The sequence below is a fragment of the Ovis aries genome, chromosome 16, assembly GCF_016772045.2.
Source record: "Ovis aries strain OAR_USU_Benz2616 breed Rambouillet chromosome 16, ARS-UI_Ramb_v3.0, whole genome shotgun sequence".
In the NCBI taxonomy this organism is placed as follows: Eukaryota; Metazoa; Chordata; class Mammalia; order Artiodactyla; family Bovidae; genus Ovis; species Ovis aries.
In genome coordinates, this window is record NC_056069.1 from 3857330 (window position 1) to 3871459 (window position 14130).

The 14130-nt window shown below is 42.8% G+C and overlaps 1 protein-coding gene across 12 annotated transcripts in view; it reads right to left on the minus strand.

The window, feature by feature from the left end:
- Window positions 1-14130, minus strand: part of FBXW11 (F-box and WD repeat domain containing 11) — a 130552-nt gene that overhangs the window by 11044 nt on the left and 105378 nt on the right. For all 12 annotated transcript variants that reach the window (XM_015101233.4, XM_015101232.4, XM_015101231.4 and 9 more), the window contains 5 exons: window positions 9280-9417; window positions 7185-7303; window positions 5243-5492; window positions 2313-2431; window positions 482-592 (listed from right to left, as the gene is read on the minus strand). In XM_015101233.4, the coding sequence (XP_014956719.1) occupies window positions 482-592; window positions 2313-2431; window positions 5243-5492; window positions 7185-7303; window positions 9280-9417 (737 nt within the window). The remainder of the gene's footprint in view (window positions 1-481; window positions 593-2312; window positions 2432-5242; window positions 5493-7184; window positions 7304-9279; window positions 9418-14130) is intronic.

Consider the following 14130-nt stretch of genomic DNA (forward strand, 5'->3'; position numbering starts at 1 on the left):
TTTCTCCACACTAAGCAAACGCTGAAAGTTAATAATAGGAGTATGAACATACCAACTCACTCAGTGAAGTATATATAAGGTCATCTTGAAAGGTCTATGGTTGCCATTTGCTCATTTTAAAAGTCATGCGGCTTTTTAAAGAGGATGTACCAAAAGGGGAAAAAGAAATTTATCACCGAACTCACCATACACACACAAAAAAGCCTGGTTTAATTTCGGGCTGGGACAAAGAACTGAATTTCCGCACAGCCTAAGCTACTCCCTTCAGTTTACGATAATGGTTAAAAGCAAAAGCTTAGTTCATTCTCTGGGCCTGAGTGTCCCCACACATCAAGTGGTGTCACACCTGCCATCCACCATTACGAAGGAAATATTAACACCTAACACAGGGCCCGGCAATACACGGCTGCTTCATAAGCAGTACTTCCTGTTCCTCTTCATATAGTTATGGCTGTGCCATTTGAAAATCTGAAACACATACCCATCATAGGCCCCGCTGACAATCCTCTTGTTATCAAACCGGATGCATCGGACTAATTCTTCATGTCCCTCGAGGACTCTCAAACAGGCACCACATTCAATGTCCCACAGCCTTCAGTGAAAAACAGAGCTCTATGAGCCAGCCTCGCACATGACCACACTATCCACACCATCTTCGCCGTCCTGGGAGCCCTTATTTCTGTTTCACTCCTGCCACATTACACACATTCAAAGACACATGTGTGTATCTTATTCGGGTATTTTTTAAGAACTTGGGAAGAAGCCTTACTTTTCACTGTATTTCATTTTATATAGTTTGAAACTTTTAAAAATCATGTTGTTATTATTTCAATAAGACCAACAAACAAGAAATTTCAATTATGTTTAGTTCCTAGGCATTCTAGTAAAGTCTGAATTGATGAAACCAAGGAGTCAAATGATCTGGGAAGGATTTTTCTGGGGGAGATGAGGATTGTAGGCTGTAAAGAAGAAAAAGCATATGGGTGTAGGGGAGATGGGAGAGATGGCCCAGAGGGTTAGGCTTCCAACCCAGGCACTTGAAGCCTGGAGGCCACGAGGCCCACTGTGATTAGGATCAGTGGACCAGCTGGTGGTCTCCTCTCCCGATTAGCTTAGGGACATCCTCTTCCTACGACAGACTGCAACCTCAGGCTACCCAGGGCACAGTGGGCATCTCTCACTGGGTATATGTCTTAGAAATATGAAGCCACTGACTACATGCAGCCCTTTTCTCTGTATATGATTTATGTAACAATTCTGGAAATAAGAGGTTTTTTTCTATTACCACTGATATGTCTACATTATTTGAAAAAAAGAAATCACAATAAACTAACATGCACAAAGCCATCAAATCTATACTGATGTTTTCCTAGCCTCCGGTAGTACAGCCCAGTAGCTCCTGTCACACATCCAATGACTGTCCTATCCTAAGCAACAGCTCTCAACAATCAGTGAGGGTGGCTTCCTAACCCACTGTGAAGACAGCCAGTCAGCACTGCCCCTATGACTCCAGACGTTCCCTTCCTTAAACTAGACAGCAATGCACATTATTTTGCAAAAGCTGAGAGATTCCAGTGAGGAAGTTATGGATTGTTTATTGCAGAAATATTACATAATGCAAAGCACAAAGAATGCAACAGAACGCAGATTCAAACTGCCAACGGACTTTTATGATATCTGCACACTTAAATGGTAAAGAAAACTCTTGGCAGTTATAGCTATATTGTATCTGCTTTCCTTCTTTTTTTTTTTTTTAAAATCTTGAACCGAATCCATATTTTGCTCGAACAGCCAATTTGTTTATAAAAGTTACCAGCAGATGTTGGGATAGTGAAAAAAAGACCTGGGATAATTAAGTAGATATTTGAGGAAAGTTTTTAATACAATAAAAAGTATTTAAGGATAGGCATATTAATTAGAAAGCAAGGACAACGAGCGTTGGGGAGAAAAAAGGGAGATAACGACTAAACAGGAACTCATGACACTCCCATCGGTTGGGGGGAGAGGCAGGAGCTCACAGGTGAGGGAAGCAGAGCATCAGGCTCTGTTCTGAGGCATTTGGGTAGTAAGCAATTTTGGGTGGAGGTGAGGTTGTAAAACCCTGTGCACTGGGGGAATCTTGCAGGAACACCCAGGACATACACAATTCACCCACTCTAGTATGCAGAGCCAGACACACATAGAAAAATTACCTGAAGTTTGCTTATCTGAAGCAGCCCCCAGACCAAGTCTTTTGAGCATTAGGACTGAGAGAGACGTCAACGTGGTGGCAACAATGAGCCCACCGTGTCGGCACAGCCGCTTCTACCCACCTTATGGTATTGTCTGATGACCCGCTGACAACCAGCCGGTCCCGGTACTGGAGGCAGGCAATGCCACGCTTGTGCCCATTCAGAGTGCGGACAAACTCACAGGTGCTCGTGCTCCAGACCTGCAGGCAATTAGCAATACTGTCAAGAATGGATGCGGAGAAACTCTCGACAAGATACCTTAGAACAAAAGCAGAGCTGCTAAGAACGACCAAAACACTTGGCTAGGAACTCTGCTGCGGAGGCTGGGGAACAGGCTGGACAGCACAGCGCTCTCTCGGCTGTGGAGCGAGGGAGCTGCAGTGAGGGAGCTGAGGTCTCCAGACCCTGAGATCTTCTCAAAGAGAACTTCTGGAGGCTTCCAACATTCATTTGCCTAGCAGGGAAGGGTTTGGGCCAGATTTTGTTTTTATGCCAGCTGACATGTCAAACCCAATGTAACTGATGTGAAAAGGCTTCACCTTTTACATCCTCCTCTTTTCCAGCAGAGTTTCTCAAACAGCTCCATTTGTTTTGACACACCACTCCTAATATTATGTATGTGAAATAAATAATCCCCCTTTTGTGAAGCTGTCTGCAAGACTCATATGTCCACAAACACACTTAATACAGGCCAAATGAGACACAAAGCAACCAATGTGCCCTGAATTATTTTATTAGCTGCATTTGTAGTTGGATGGGATGACTAGATATCCAGAGGTAAAAGGGTGAAGTTGAATCCCCGTGTCACACCGCATACAAAAATTTACTTCAACATGGATCAAAGACCTAAATGAAGGAACTGAAACTATAACCCTCAGAAGAAAACAAGAGTAAATCTCTGTGGCCTTGTGCTAGGCAACTTCTCAGATATGACAGCAAAAGTACAGGTAACAACAACAACAAGAAACTGGTAAGCTGAATTTCATCCAAGTTAAGTGTTTCAAAGGATGCTATCAAGAAAGTGAAAACGGGCTTCCCTGTTTTCACTTTCTTCCAGTGGTTAGGAATCCACCTTGCAATGCAAGGGACACCGCTTTGATCGTTGGTTGGGGAAGATCCCACGAGCTGCGGAGCAACAAGCCCGTGCACCAGAGCCTGTGCTCCGCAACAAGAGAAGCCACCACAATAAGGAGCCTGTGCAATGCAACAAAGAGTGGCTCCTGCTTACTGCAGCGAGAGAAACTCCGCGTGCAGCAACAAAGACCGCCCCCATAGCCAAAAAATAAGAAATTTTAAACTTTATCTGATAAGGGACTTGTAACCAGAATATGTAAAGAACTTTTGCAGCCGAATAATAAAAAGACAAATAATCTAAGCTTTGAAATGAGCAAAAGATTTAAGTAGATGTTTCTTCAAAGAACTTATAAAAATGGTCAATAAGTACATGAACAGATGCTCAACATCATTAGTCATTAGGAAAATGGAAAGCAAAACTGCAGATATAATACTAAACACCTTCTAGGATGGCTATAATAAAAAAGACACACACATACACACCCACACGTGTTAGTGAGGATATGGAGAAATATCTGGGCTGATATTACGCAACATCTGTTTTATAATAGGGCCCAAACCCTCTTGGCTTGCAGACACTGGTCCTGCACAAATTGGTGTGATTGAGCGATGAATGAGTTGCCACAAATCCTAGTTTTTCAGCTTCCAGGCTATCCAATCTGAAGTTTGATGCAATCTAGTCTTGATGTGTGGAACTAGATACTAGAATGCTGGCCAGTATACGTCATAAAAGGAAGGTTTCTGATGAGTCATTTTGGAAAACAGTTTGACAGTTCCTCAAAATGTTCAACACAGAGTTAACATCCCAAGACAACTAAAAATATATGTACTTGCAAAAAATGTGCACACAAGTATTTATGGCAGCATTATTTATAATAGATAGAATGTGTAGACAATCAAAATACTCATGAACCAATGAATGAATGCGCACAACGTGGAAGGTCCGCACACAGAAGTTCACTCAGTCACCACAAGGAGTGAAGCTCTGATGCACGCCACAAAGCACATGGCTGAACCCTGAAAACACCCCACTCCCTCAAAGAGGCCAGACACAGAACACCACACGTAACATACGATTACACTTGCCTTAAACATCTACAATAGGCAGATCTACAGACAGAAAGTAGCCAGGGATCAGAGGAAGAGAATAGCGGGTGACCGCTAACAGGCATGAGGTTTTTTACGGAGGGTGATGAAAATATTCTGAAACTAGTGAGAGTCAAACACCACTATGAATATACTAAATCACTGAATGGTATGCTTTACAATAATAAATCTTATGGTACGTGAATTATATCTCAATAAGGCTGCTATAAGAATAAAAGGAAAGCTAAACGTTTTAAAAGTTCACAAGGATACTACAATCAGCACTGCATTTACTGTGTCTGACGGATCACCCGGACTACAACTGCTTATCACATGCCTGCCTTACACCACATGTTGAGCTCCTTGGAGGCAGGGACATGTCTTGCCCAACACTGAATCTTCAGCATCGAGCCCAGGGTCGATGATACGTCAGGCTCTCAAGGTTAGGTGAATAAATCAAATTTCAGCTCTGCCACTGACTAGCTGTGTGGTGGTCTCCAGCCCAGTCCATCTGTAAAACGTGGCTCAACAAGAGTGCTGAGAGGGTGGAGTGAGGCAGTGGTGGGAAGCACCCAGCACGCAACACGTGTCCCGCAGGGAGTTCTCTCCCCATGGAAAGGTCATCAACAGTAACAATTTCCTTTCCTGAGACAGAGGACTGCCCGTGATCCTCTTCTCAGACCTTGCCTATGACTCCAGAAACAAAGAATGAGCACGCCTTGATGTCTCACAAGCACAAATGGAGGAGAATCGGGATCTTGCCAGGTGTGAGGCTGGTGGAAGCCACCTCGGTCTTCTCTATGTGCAGAAGGGATGGGAATAAACAGAGTTCTCACTGTGGACATACTCACTTTGATGGTCCTGTCCCCAGAGGCAGACACTATGTACTTGTCGTCAAAGTCCACGACGTTGACAGCAGCCCGGTGGCCGACAAGGACCCGGCGCAGAGTGATGTCGGTGGCAGAGGCCATGTCCCACACGGCGATGGAGCGGTCCTTGGAGCAGGTCACCATCAGCCCGTTGCTGAAGCGCAAGTGGAGCACAGCCTCGTTGTGGTGGATTAACGTGTTCAAAACTTCGCCCGTGTTCACATCCCAGACTCTAAAGCAGAACAGAAGAGCACAATGCTTAATTACTGAGACAACCAGGAAGAGACTCCAGAGTCTGTGCTCTGGGCCCACTATTAGTACTAACTCTAAGAGCAGGCTGGGGAAGTGTGGACTTCACATGTACTTGGTGACTGGGACCTGACACCATGCTTAAAAGGAGCCCCCAGAAGCAATTTTTCTACATGCGAAGAAATGTTCAGATGGTTTCAAAAAGGTCAGTTCTGCCCAGGTATTCAGGGATGGTGTTTGCAGGCTTGTGCTGGTGACAAAAAATGATTCAAGACATCCTTGGGCTTTGCAATGAGCCCAAGATGACAGAGAAGATGGCTTGGTGGCTGGGTTTCAAGCATGAGGTTCTTTATGACCTTTGGCAAGCTTCTGAGTCTATTATTTATTCACTGCAAACTGCAGACTGTAAGTCATGGTGTCTCCTCAATCACCACACCAGGCTATTTACCCGACCGCTTTATGGACAAAGTCAGCATCTCCAGCTCCTTTAACCTTGAGGGACGGGGTTCTTAGGGGCAATCCGTCACGTCACAACTTTTCTGTAACCCCAAACTCCTCAGGGTACAAGTTCGTGTGGAGGAGAGGAGGAAGATTCATGTTTCTGGGGCTGGGACATGATCTGTGTCGGCAGGAGCAGCCTGAAGCCCCGAGTCAGGCAAAGGATATAGGCGTGCTGGCAACTATCTCTATCTCTTAGGTGTGCCTGTAAAACAACCCTCTTCAAGTCTCTGACTCACCCTAGGAGAGGCATTTCCTTTCCTCCACATGGCAGGCCTTTCTCCGGCTACCGGCAGGCCTTTCTCTGGCTACCGGCAGGCCTTTCTCTGGCTACCAGCATTCCAGCTGAGGCTGTACCGTATTATCTCTAGGCTCTGGTGAACTCATCACTACACCAAAATCCAAAACTATCTGGAGTGAAAAACGTCCTTGTCCCAGGGGTTTAGGAGTAGATCCAAGTAAGGTTTCCTTTCTACTCTCAATCCCAACCAGCGACCTCAGCTTCCCTTCTACTACAGAACACTGCCACTTCTGTCTTCATCACCTGGGCCTTGTTGATGGCATCTGAGAACTGGAGCCTCCACTACTGGAAAAGCTACATAATATCAACACAGTCTTGAATAATAAAAACGCAAGGCTCAAAATTAACTATATGAGTAAATTATTTGCCTCTCTGGCCTCGGTTTCGCCAAACTACACCTATATAAAAGAAGATACTATTCACCTATTTGGAAAAGTTTCCGTGAGAATTCAACAGGAAATCATCATACAAAATATCTGGCACATTATTTAAAGTGCTGCAAATAACTGCCTCCGAGTCCTTCTAGTATCCGTAGGTTACTACCTACCCATCACACTCCTGCAACACCCTGCCTCCTTCCTCTACCGTCTGGAGCATGGTCTCCGGGGAAAAGCTAGCTTGATATGAGGTAATGTGCTTTTACAGGAAAGCAGGTTGCCATCTCTGTAATGTATGGTAATGGGAATAGGACCTACTTAAACAAAGTTAGCTTTCCTGTCTATTTTGCTCTAATGCAGCTATACCAAAAGTGGTTTTTAAATAGAGCATAAAAAAACATATACATGGTATGTGTGTACTTTATTGCAGAAGAGGGTATGAACCTCAGTCTTCTCATGGAAGGTATACAAGTTCAGACGAGTGAAGCCATATCCTCACCTCACTGTGGAGTCTGAAGAGCCAGTAACAATGACACGTTCATCATACTGGAGACACAGGACAGAGCCAGTGTGGCCCGTTAACACTTTCAAACATTCCAAGCTGGTTTTATCCCAAATCTATTGAGACAAGATCAACCACAAACAGTAATTTAGTATATCACATTCTGATAAATGTTATCTCACCTTATTTTCTGAATCACAAAACAAAACAAAGCTGTGTTCCAGCAAATCAGAGCATTAAACATCCAACAGGTGGCAAATGGCAAGAGGGGAAGAGGCGATACTGAACAACTCCAGAACAGAGGTACTATTTGGTTACCCTGTCCCCGTAACTCCTGCATCCATTATACTTAGCGGCCTTATATAAAGAGAATTTTTAAATAAACTCTGCGAAAAGAGTCGGCTCGCCCTCTGGAAAACAATATGACAGTATTAAGAGTCTTTAAGAATGCACACCCTTCAACCCATGACATTGTTTATGAAAAATTTAAGATGAAAAATGTTCAGCATCTTACAAAAATTTCACAGAAAATTATGGAGAGTTTTTAATGAGAAAATACAATGCTTTATTAAGTTATGTTTTTCGAAAAATCAGACTAAAAGTCATCCATGTAGTGACATAAACACGATGTATGTTTTAAAGCAAAGATTAAAAGGAAGTAAAATGGTGACAGTTGGATCTATACGCTGAGTGTTGTTTTTCTCCCTTCTTTTGATCTCTCCAGTGGTTTCCAAGTTTTTGAGACTGTTCACAAATAATGGGAAAGATGGGAAGTGATTTTCTTCGAAGAATGTATTGTTAAAAATAGATTCTTGTGGACCTATTTCTCGGAGCTTCCCTGGTGGTTCAGATTGTAAAGAATCCGCCTGCAATGCAGGAGACCTGGGTTCAATTCCTGGGTCAGGAAGATCTCCTGGAAAAGGGAATCCCCACTCCCTTGCCTGGGGAATTCCAAGGATGGAGGAGCCTGGCGGGCTACAATCCACGAGGTCACAAAGAGTCAGACACGACTGAGTGACTGACTAGCACTTTCACCTCTTTCTTCCCTTGTAAAAACACTATCATAATTTGCAGTGTTCCTAAAGTTAACTACAAATGGCCAATGCAAATTATGATAGTATGTTCTCACAAAAAACATGCATGCATATGTTTACAGTGGCTCTCTCTATTCATAATTGTGAAAAACTATGAACACAAATGTCCTTCAATAGGTAAATGGATAAACACACTGTGGTGTAACCATAAAAAGGAATGCCACTCAGCAATGATAAGGAATCAACTACTGTTAAATGCCACAATGCAGCAGACTCTCAAGAACAATGCTAAGTATAAAAACCTAGACTCAAAAGGTTTTACTACGTGAGTCCATTTACAGGACATTCTCAAGAAGGCAAAATTATAGGGACAGGAAAAAAGAAGATCAGTAGTTGTCAGCGCCTGAGGAACAAAACAGGTGAACACAAAGAAGCAGGACCAAGAATCTGGGGGATGGCAGAACTGTTCTGGACCCTGATTACCGTTATGGTTGTACAACTATCTATGCTTATCAAAACTCACAGAACTTTACACCAAAAGAGCATATGCAAATTATAACCAGAAGTTAAAAAATCACACATTTTCTTAAATATGAGAAAATAAGCTACAAACAATATGAAAAAAATTCGTTAGCGCCATTAAACCTTAAAGAAATGATCCAGTTTATCTACTACTGAAACGTGCATAAAAACAACATAAATTGCTCTATCATTCTTTGTGTTACCAACTTAGCCTTTCACAGAAACCATAAAAGGCAATGACTCTTGATTTATGTGCAAGTTAGCAACACTTTCGCCAGCTAGCAAAGTAACCAAGAGCCCTGTGATACTGGGATATTCTCTACTTGCACCTAAATACAGAATACAGCGAGTGAATGTGCTTCGGGAAGGGAAAGAAGTGAGAGGATCCAGGGGTCTAGTGTTAGTAGAGGGCAGACAGCTGCCAAGACTGAGTGAAAGAGATAAAAACCAATCAGGAGGAAATGGAGACTTTACATCTAGCGTCTAACATGTAGCCACAGTTCTAAAAATAACGCATACCAAATGCAGTCATTTACCTTAATGGAATTGTCTCGCAGGCCGCTGATAATTTTCTCGTCGTCGTACTGTAAGCAGTAGACGCCTTTGCTGTTCTCAGAGCGGCACTGAATCCGCTGCAGGTTGTGCCGCCCACACCGCCAGTTAGACTCTATGGTCTGGGGAAAGGGAGTGAGAGATGAGCTTCTGCGACTCAGCTGCTCTATCAGCGTGCAGTCTTTGGCATTTCAGAAACAGCACACCGGGGATACTCCATCTTGGTCTGATAGCTGTCTCTGGATAGGAATTAAACTCTTTTCCAAGTAAGACATGAGCCCAACAATAGTTTTCCTCAAATGGTCACTGCCCATCTGGCAACTATCACAAGATTTCCAATGAGTGTGGGTTGGGTTTGGAAAAAATGGTCTAGATACAATTCAACATGCTTAAACAATGCTATTTGCACCCAAAACATACAAACAAATAGTAACTCACTGGATCATTCTTTCCTGCCACTTAAAATATTTGGCAGAAGACCACCACTAACATAAGTATATACTAACAACCTGTGTATCTATGCAAAACACTGATTGTTTTGATCAGTGAGAAAATACATTGAAAACTACCACATGCTAACTACTACAGAAAGAGCTGTGTCATCCATTTCTAATCTTCCCCTTCAGAGTAAGAATGGCACATTCCAGTCCTGATTTTCATTCTTTCATCATTCATTCAACACTTACTGAGATGCTGGATACTCCGGGTACTGAATGACTGACTGTGCCAGGCAAGGGGATGAAAAGATTGACAGGAAGCATAGCTGGATACACACTAAATCATGTTTATTTGGTTCAATGATCCATGCATTAACCTTGGAAGGAAGTTCTCATTACTTTCCTTTTACAAACAAGGAGTTTAACCTGCCTGGGGCCACAAAACTAGTAACTGGATGAGCTGGCAACCACACCCAGTTCCTTCCTGACTCTGAGCCTATGGTTTTCCTTTTAAAATATGCAGTGTCCACAAAGTATAGAGGCAATGAACACAGAACTTAGAAAGATCAGTAACAACTCCACATAAAATATCAGTGTCAAATTAGTGATTAAAAACTGTAAGTGCTGCAGGACTTACAGGGTCTTCTACAGTGCTATGGCCTGAGACCAGTGGGCAAAGTTTAATGAGGAGGTGGGCCGTGCCCAGAACAGGAGGCCTATCTCTGGTAGTGGATGTCAGGGATTTTCAGGATAAAAAGACACAATGTTTCCACTAAGGACAGCCAAAGCATAAACTCCTGATTCTTGAAATTAGGGGACAATAGGGACTACAATAATTGGTTATACTAGTTCAAAAGACATATCTGAGTAGTTAAAAGCTTAATTAATTGCTTAAGTGAAGAAAGGAGAGAAATCTCATCTTTATTCACAAAGTTAAGCACTTAATTACTGCCTCTTCTGACATCTAACAAACCACATTTCTTATTTTGAAGGCAACACGCTTCTGTATGCTCTAAAATGTTAAAATTCACTGAATGTTGTATGCCAGGTACTATGCTTCCGTAATACTATGCCATGTGTTTTATACAGCTTATAATATTCATTTGATCATCATGACTCTGAAGCTAAAATTATTATTCTCATTCTACAGAAAAAGAAATTGAGGATTGGAGATACTGATACACATATACTTAAAAAGAAAATGCCTTCTCATTTTTGGCCTCAGCACTTAGCACAGGAAGCCTGGAAATACATGCCCTGTTCTCAGACTTCCCATATATGGCCTTGAGAGAGGGCAGGATCACATATTTCCAACAACCAGGGGGATGCAAAGAGGTGCCATGGAGGTCCCAAGAGCGAGAAATAACTCATCTGTCCATCTGCTACCAAACGAGAGCTGCTTAGCCATCATCATCATCTCTAGCGCGTCTATAAAATGTCAGACATAAAGCCACATTTCCAAAAAAAAAAAAAACAAAACAAAAATTTATTCCACTGTGGCTACTGCTATCAAGGTAGACGAAAGACCTGCCTGTATAAGCAACTTTATAAAAAGGGATCCAGACAATAAAGAATCTCTGAAATTGAACTCAGTGCTGGGAACCATTTAGAGAAATGCTATATTTTTAGAGAGTGACTGAGCCACTTCAGCATGCTAAGCACACCAAGAAAATTTTGACTTAGGAGGCAGATCTGCTGGCGAGTGAAGTCGCTCAGTCGTGTCCGACTCTTTGCGACCCCATAGGCGCCACCATCCCTGGGATTTTCCGGGCAAGAACACTGGAGTGAGCTGCCGTTTCCCTCTCCAGCAGATCTTCCCAAACCAGGGACTGAACCCGGGTCTCCTGCATTGCAGATCTACTGGTAATAGTCTTATTCATGACCAATGACTCCTGTCAGTGGTTACCAGTGTTCAGGCTACACTCTTGGGGCCCAGAAAGCTGCTACTGAATGTGACTCCATATAAACCTGAAGTATTTCAAAGATGAATACATAACCTGTCTTCTCAATATATTTGCTATTATTTTTAAAATTCAAATCACCATTCTTAGTTTTAAAACATACACAGTTGCTTTAAAATATTACTGAATCAGTAAATAGCTTTGCTGCCCTACATTTCAGTGAGCAGAAAAAGCACATTACCTATCGCTATTTTGGCAGGGGGCGGGGGGGATTTTTTTTTTTAACTTTGGTATGGGAATCCTCAAACTAAAAAGAATTTCCTACATGCCCTCCCACTACTCTAAAATGTTTTCTAGAACCCAGTGACTTGGTTATAAACTATTACTGTACTTAAAGTCCTGAGGATGCAGCAGAGAGAAGCTGGGTAAGGCAACACGATCAGCCTGTGCTACTCCCATCCCCTGAGATGTCTGGACAAAGAACACTACCCAACATAAAGGGCCAAGCCAGACCTCTAGCTCCAACTCTCAAACAAGAGCCAGAGGCCAGAATCTCTCAAAAGCTCTGCTTTCATTCTAAGTCAAGAAGATGTTAGGAAATAGCTTAGCTTCTCAAACTGAGGAGGAGCCTAATTTTCTAGAATATATTTCCAAACTTTAAAAGAAAAATCTTACCAAATAATTTTTGATGATCATTTTAGGAAGTTCCCATCTAGGGCTATTTTTAAAATTATTAGGTTCCTGAATCCCAAAACAAAAGCAGCTTGTTTCAAAATGCCAGGAAAGGGACACTAAGCCAGATCCAGCAGCTGACTGCTCCACTGCACACCAACCCTGTGTAACTCCCAAGACCTCACTCTTCTCAAGTCTCGGGGCCACCCACAAAAGAAAGCAACACTTCCTGCTGACTGTGCCTGCCCAAAATACTACCTACTACTGTATTTGACGACCTCAACTCTTATTAGAATGCTTATATAAGCCAGGTCTTTTTCAGAAAAAAACAGACCTTTTAAAATGGAAGGCAGCCCATTGTGGCAGAAAATACCTAGGTCAATTAGCAGTCTTGGCAAATGACTTGGGTCTATGAGTTGCAGTTTTTCCTCTTCTGTAAAAATGGAAACCATATACTTTCGCAAACCTACTGGAAGGATGAAACGAGACTGCACGTGTAAAGTGTTCATCACAGCGCCTATAGACAGCGCCGCGACACTCTTCTGCGTCTGTGGAGAGCAATGGCCAAAGGAGCAGGCGGCGACTGGAAGCTCTCGCCAAATCGCCGGGAGCTGCTGTCCTGCTCTAGGCTGACCTTCAACGCGGACCAGCCCGAGCCCACCCCGACCACTCCCAGGAAGGGCTCAGCCTTCAGATGCAATGCAACCATCACCTTACTGCCAGCAGCAGGGATGCAGGCACCACAGGTGCACCTTTTTAATGGTGCAGATACCTGCCTTTCACCTGGACATCGTGCGGTATGGCTACTGTAGAGGAATATTTCATGTTTTTGAGAACTTTTAAAATCCCCTTACCCTGTGCAAATTTTCAAAATAACTGGGAAAGTAGCCATGATACACAGAGTATACAGCAGCATTTAAATTGGCAATAGAGTGAAAACAGATGTCTGAGTATGAAGGAATAACATTATTTTTAGAAGCCTAAACACAACTGGGTGGGTGGGCAAGTTTTGGCATTTTCTGGTTAGGACAATGTTAATATCAAGTCTGCAAACCACAAAAAAGCTCCCCACTTTCCCTGAATAAAATGTGGTTTATTAAAAGGTGCGATACAACACACCATCATTTTACTAGTGGTCTGTTCCAAGGAGAGGGCTTCAAAGGCTTTAATCCAGAGAATTTTAAAAAAAAAAAGGAAAAAAGGCATTCTACATGAAAGAGTTTGTCACTACTCTGAGATGACAAAGAGAAAAATCCAAGTTCAGGACATCAGAACTCTGACTGATTAAGCCTACTATAACAACTCCCATCTTCCTGTCGAGGAACACCTAAGGGCATGGTAGGACAAACAAGGTTTTGGACTAAAAATTTTGGTTCTGACAATTTGAGAAATGAATTAAATCACTGTGGCAAAGTACCTAACAGTAAGCTCCTATTAATAATGACGATGATGGTAACAACTAAGACTCCAGAAAGCAATGGCGTATGGTTGTTTCTTTTAGGACTGTGCCTCAGGTTTTCCAGGAATTCCTTCTCGATTCAGAGGCTCTCTAAACTCTCTCCTTCCCACCCTACCCCCTTCCCCTCTTCCCTTCTACCCGTGTGTGTGTGTGTGTGTGTGCCTGTGTGTGCGAGGGCGCATGTGTGTGCATGTGTGTGGCAAGAATACCCATGAGAGATGAACCTCTGCAGAAAGCTAAGAATTCTTATTCTCTCCAGGCTTCATTTCTTATATTCTCATTTCCTGAACAATAAGGCTTGGCTACACTAAGCCAGGTTCCCTACTCTTCTTAAAAATTAGCCAATTCCTCTTGGGTCAGTGTGGA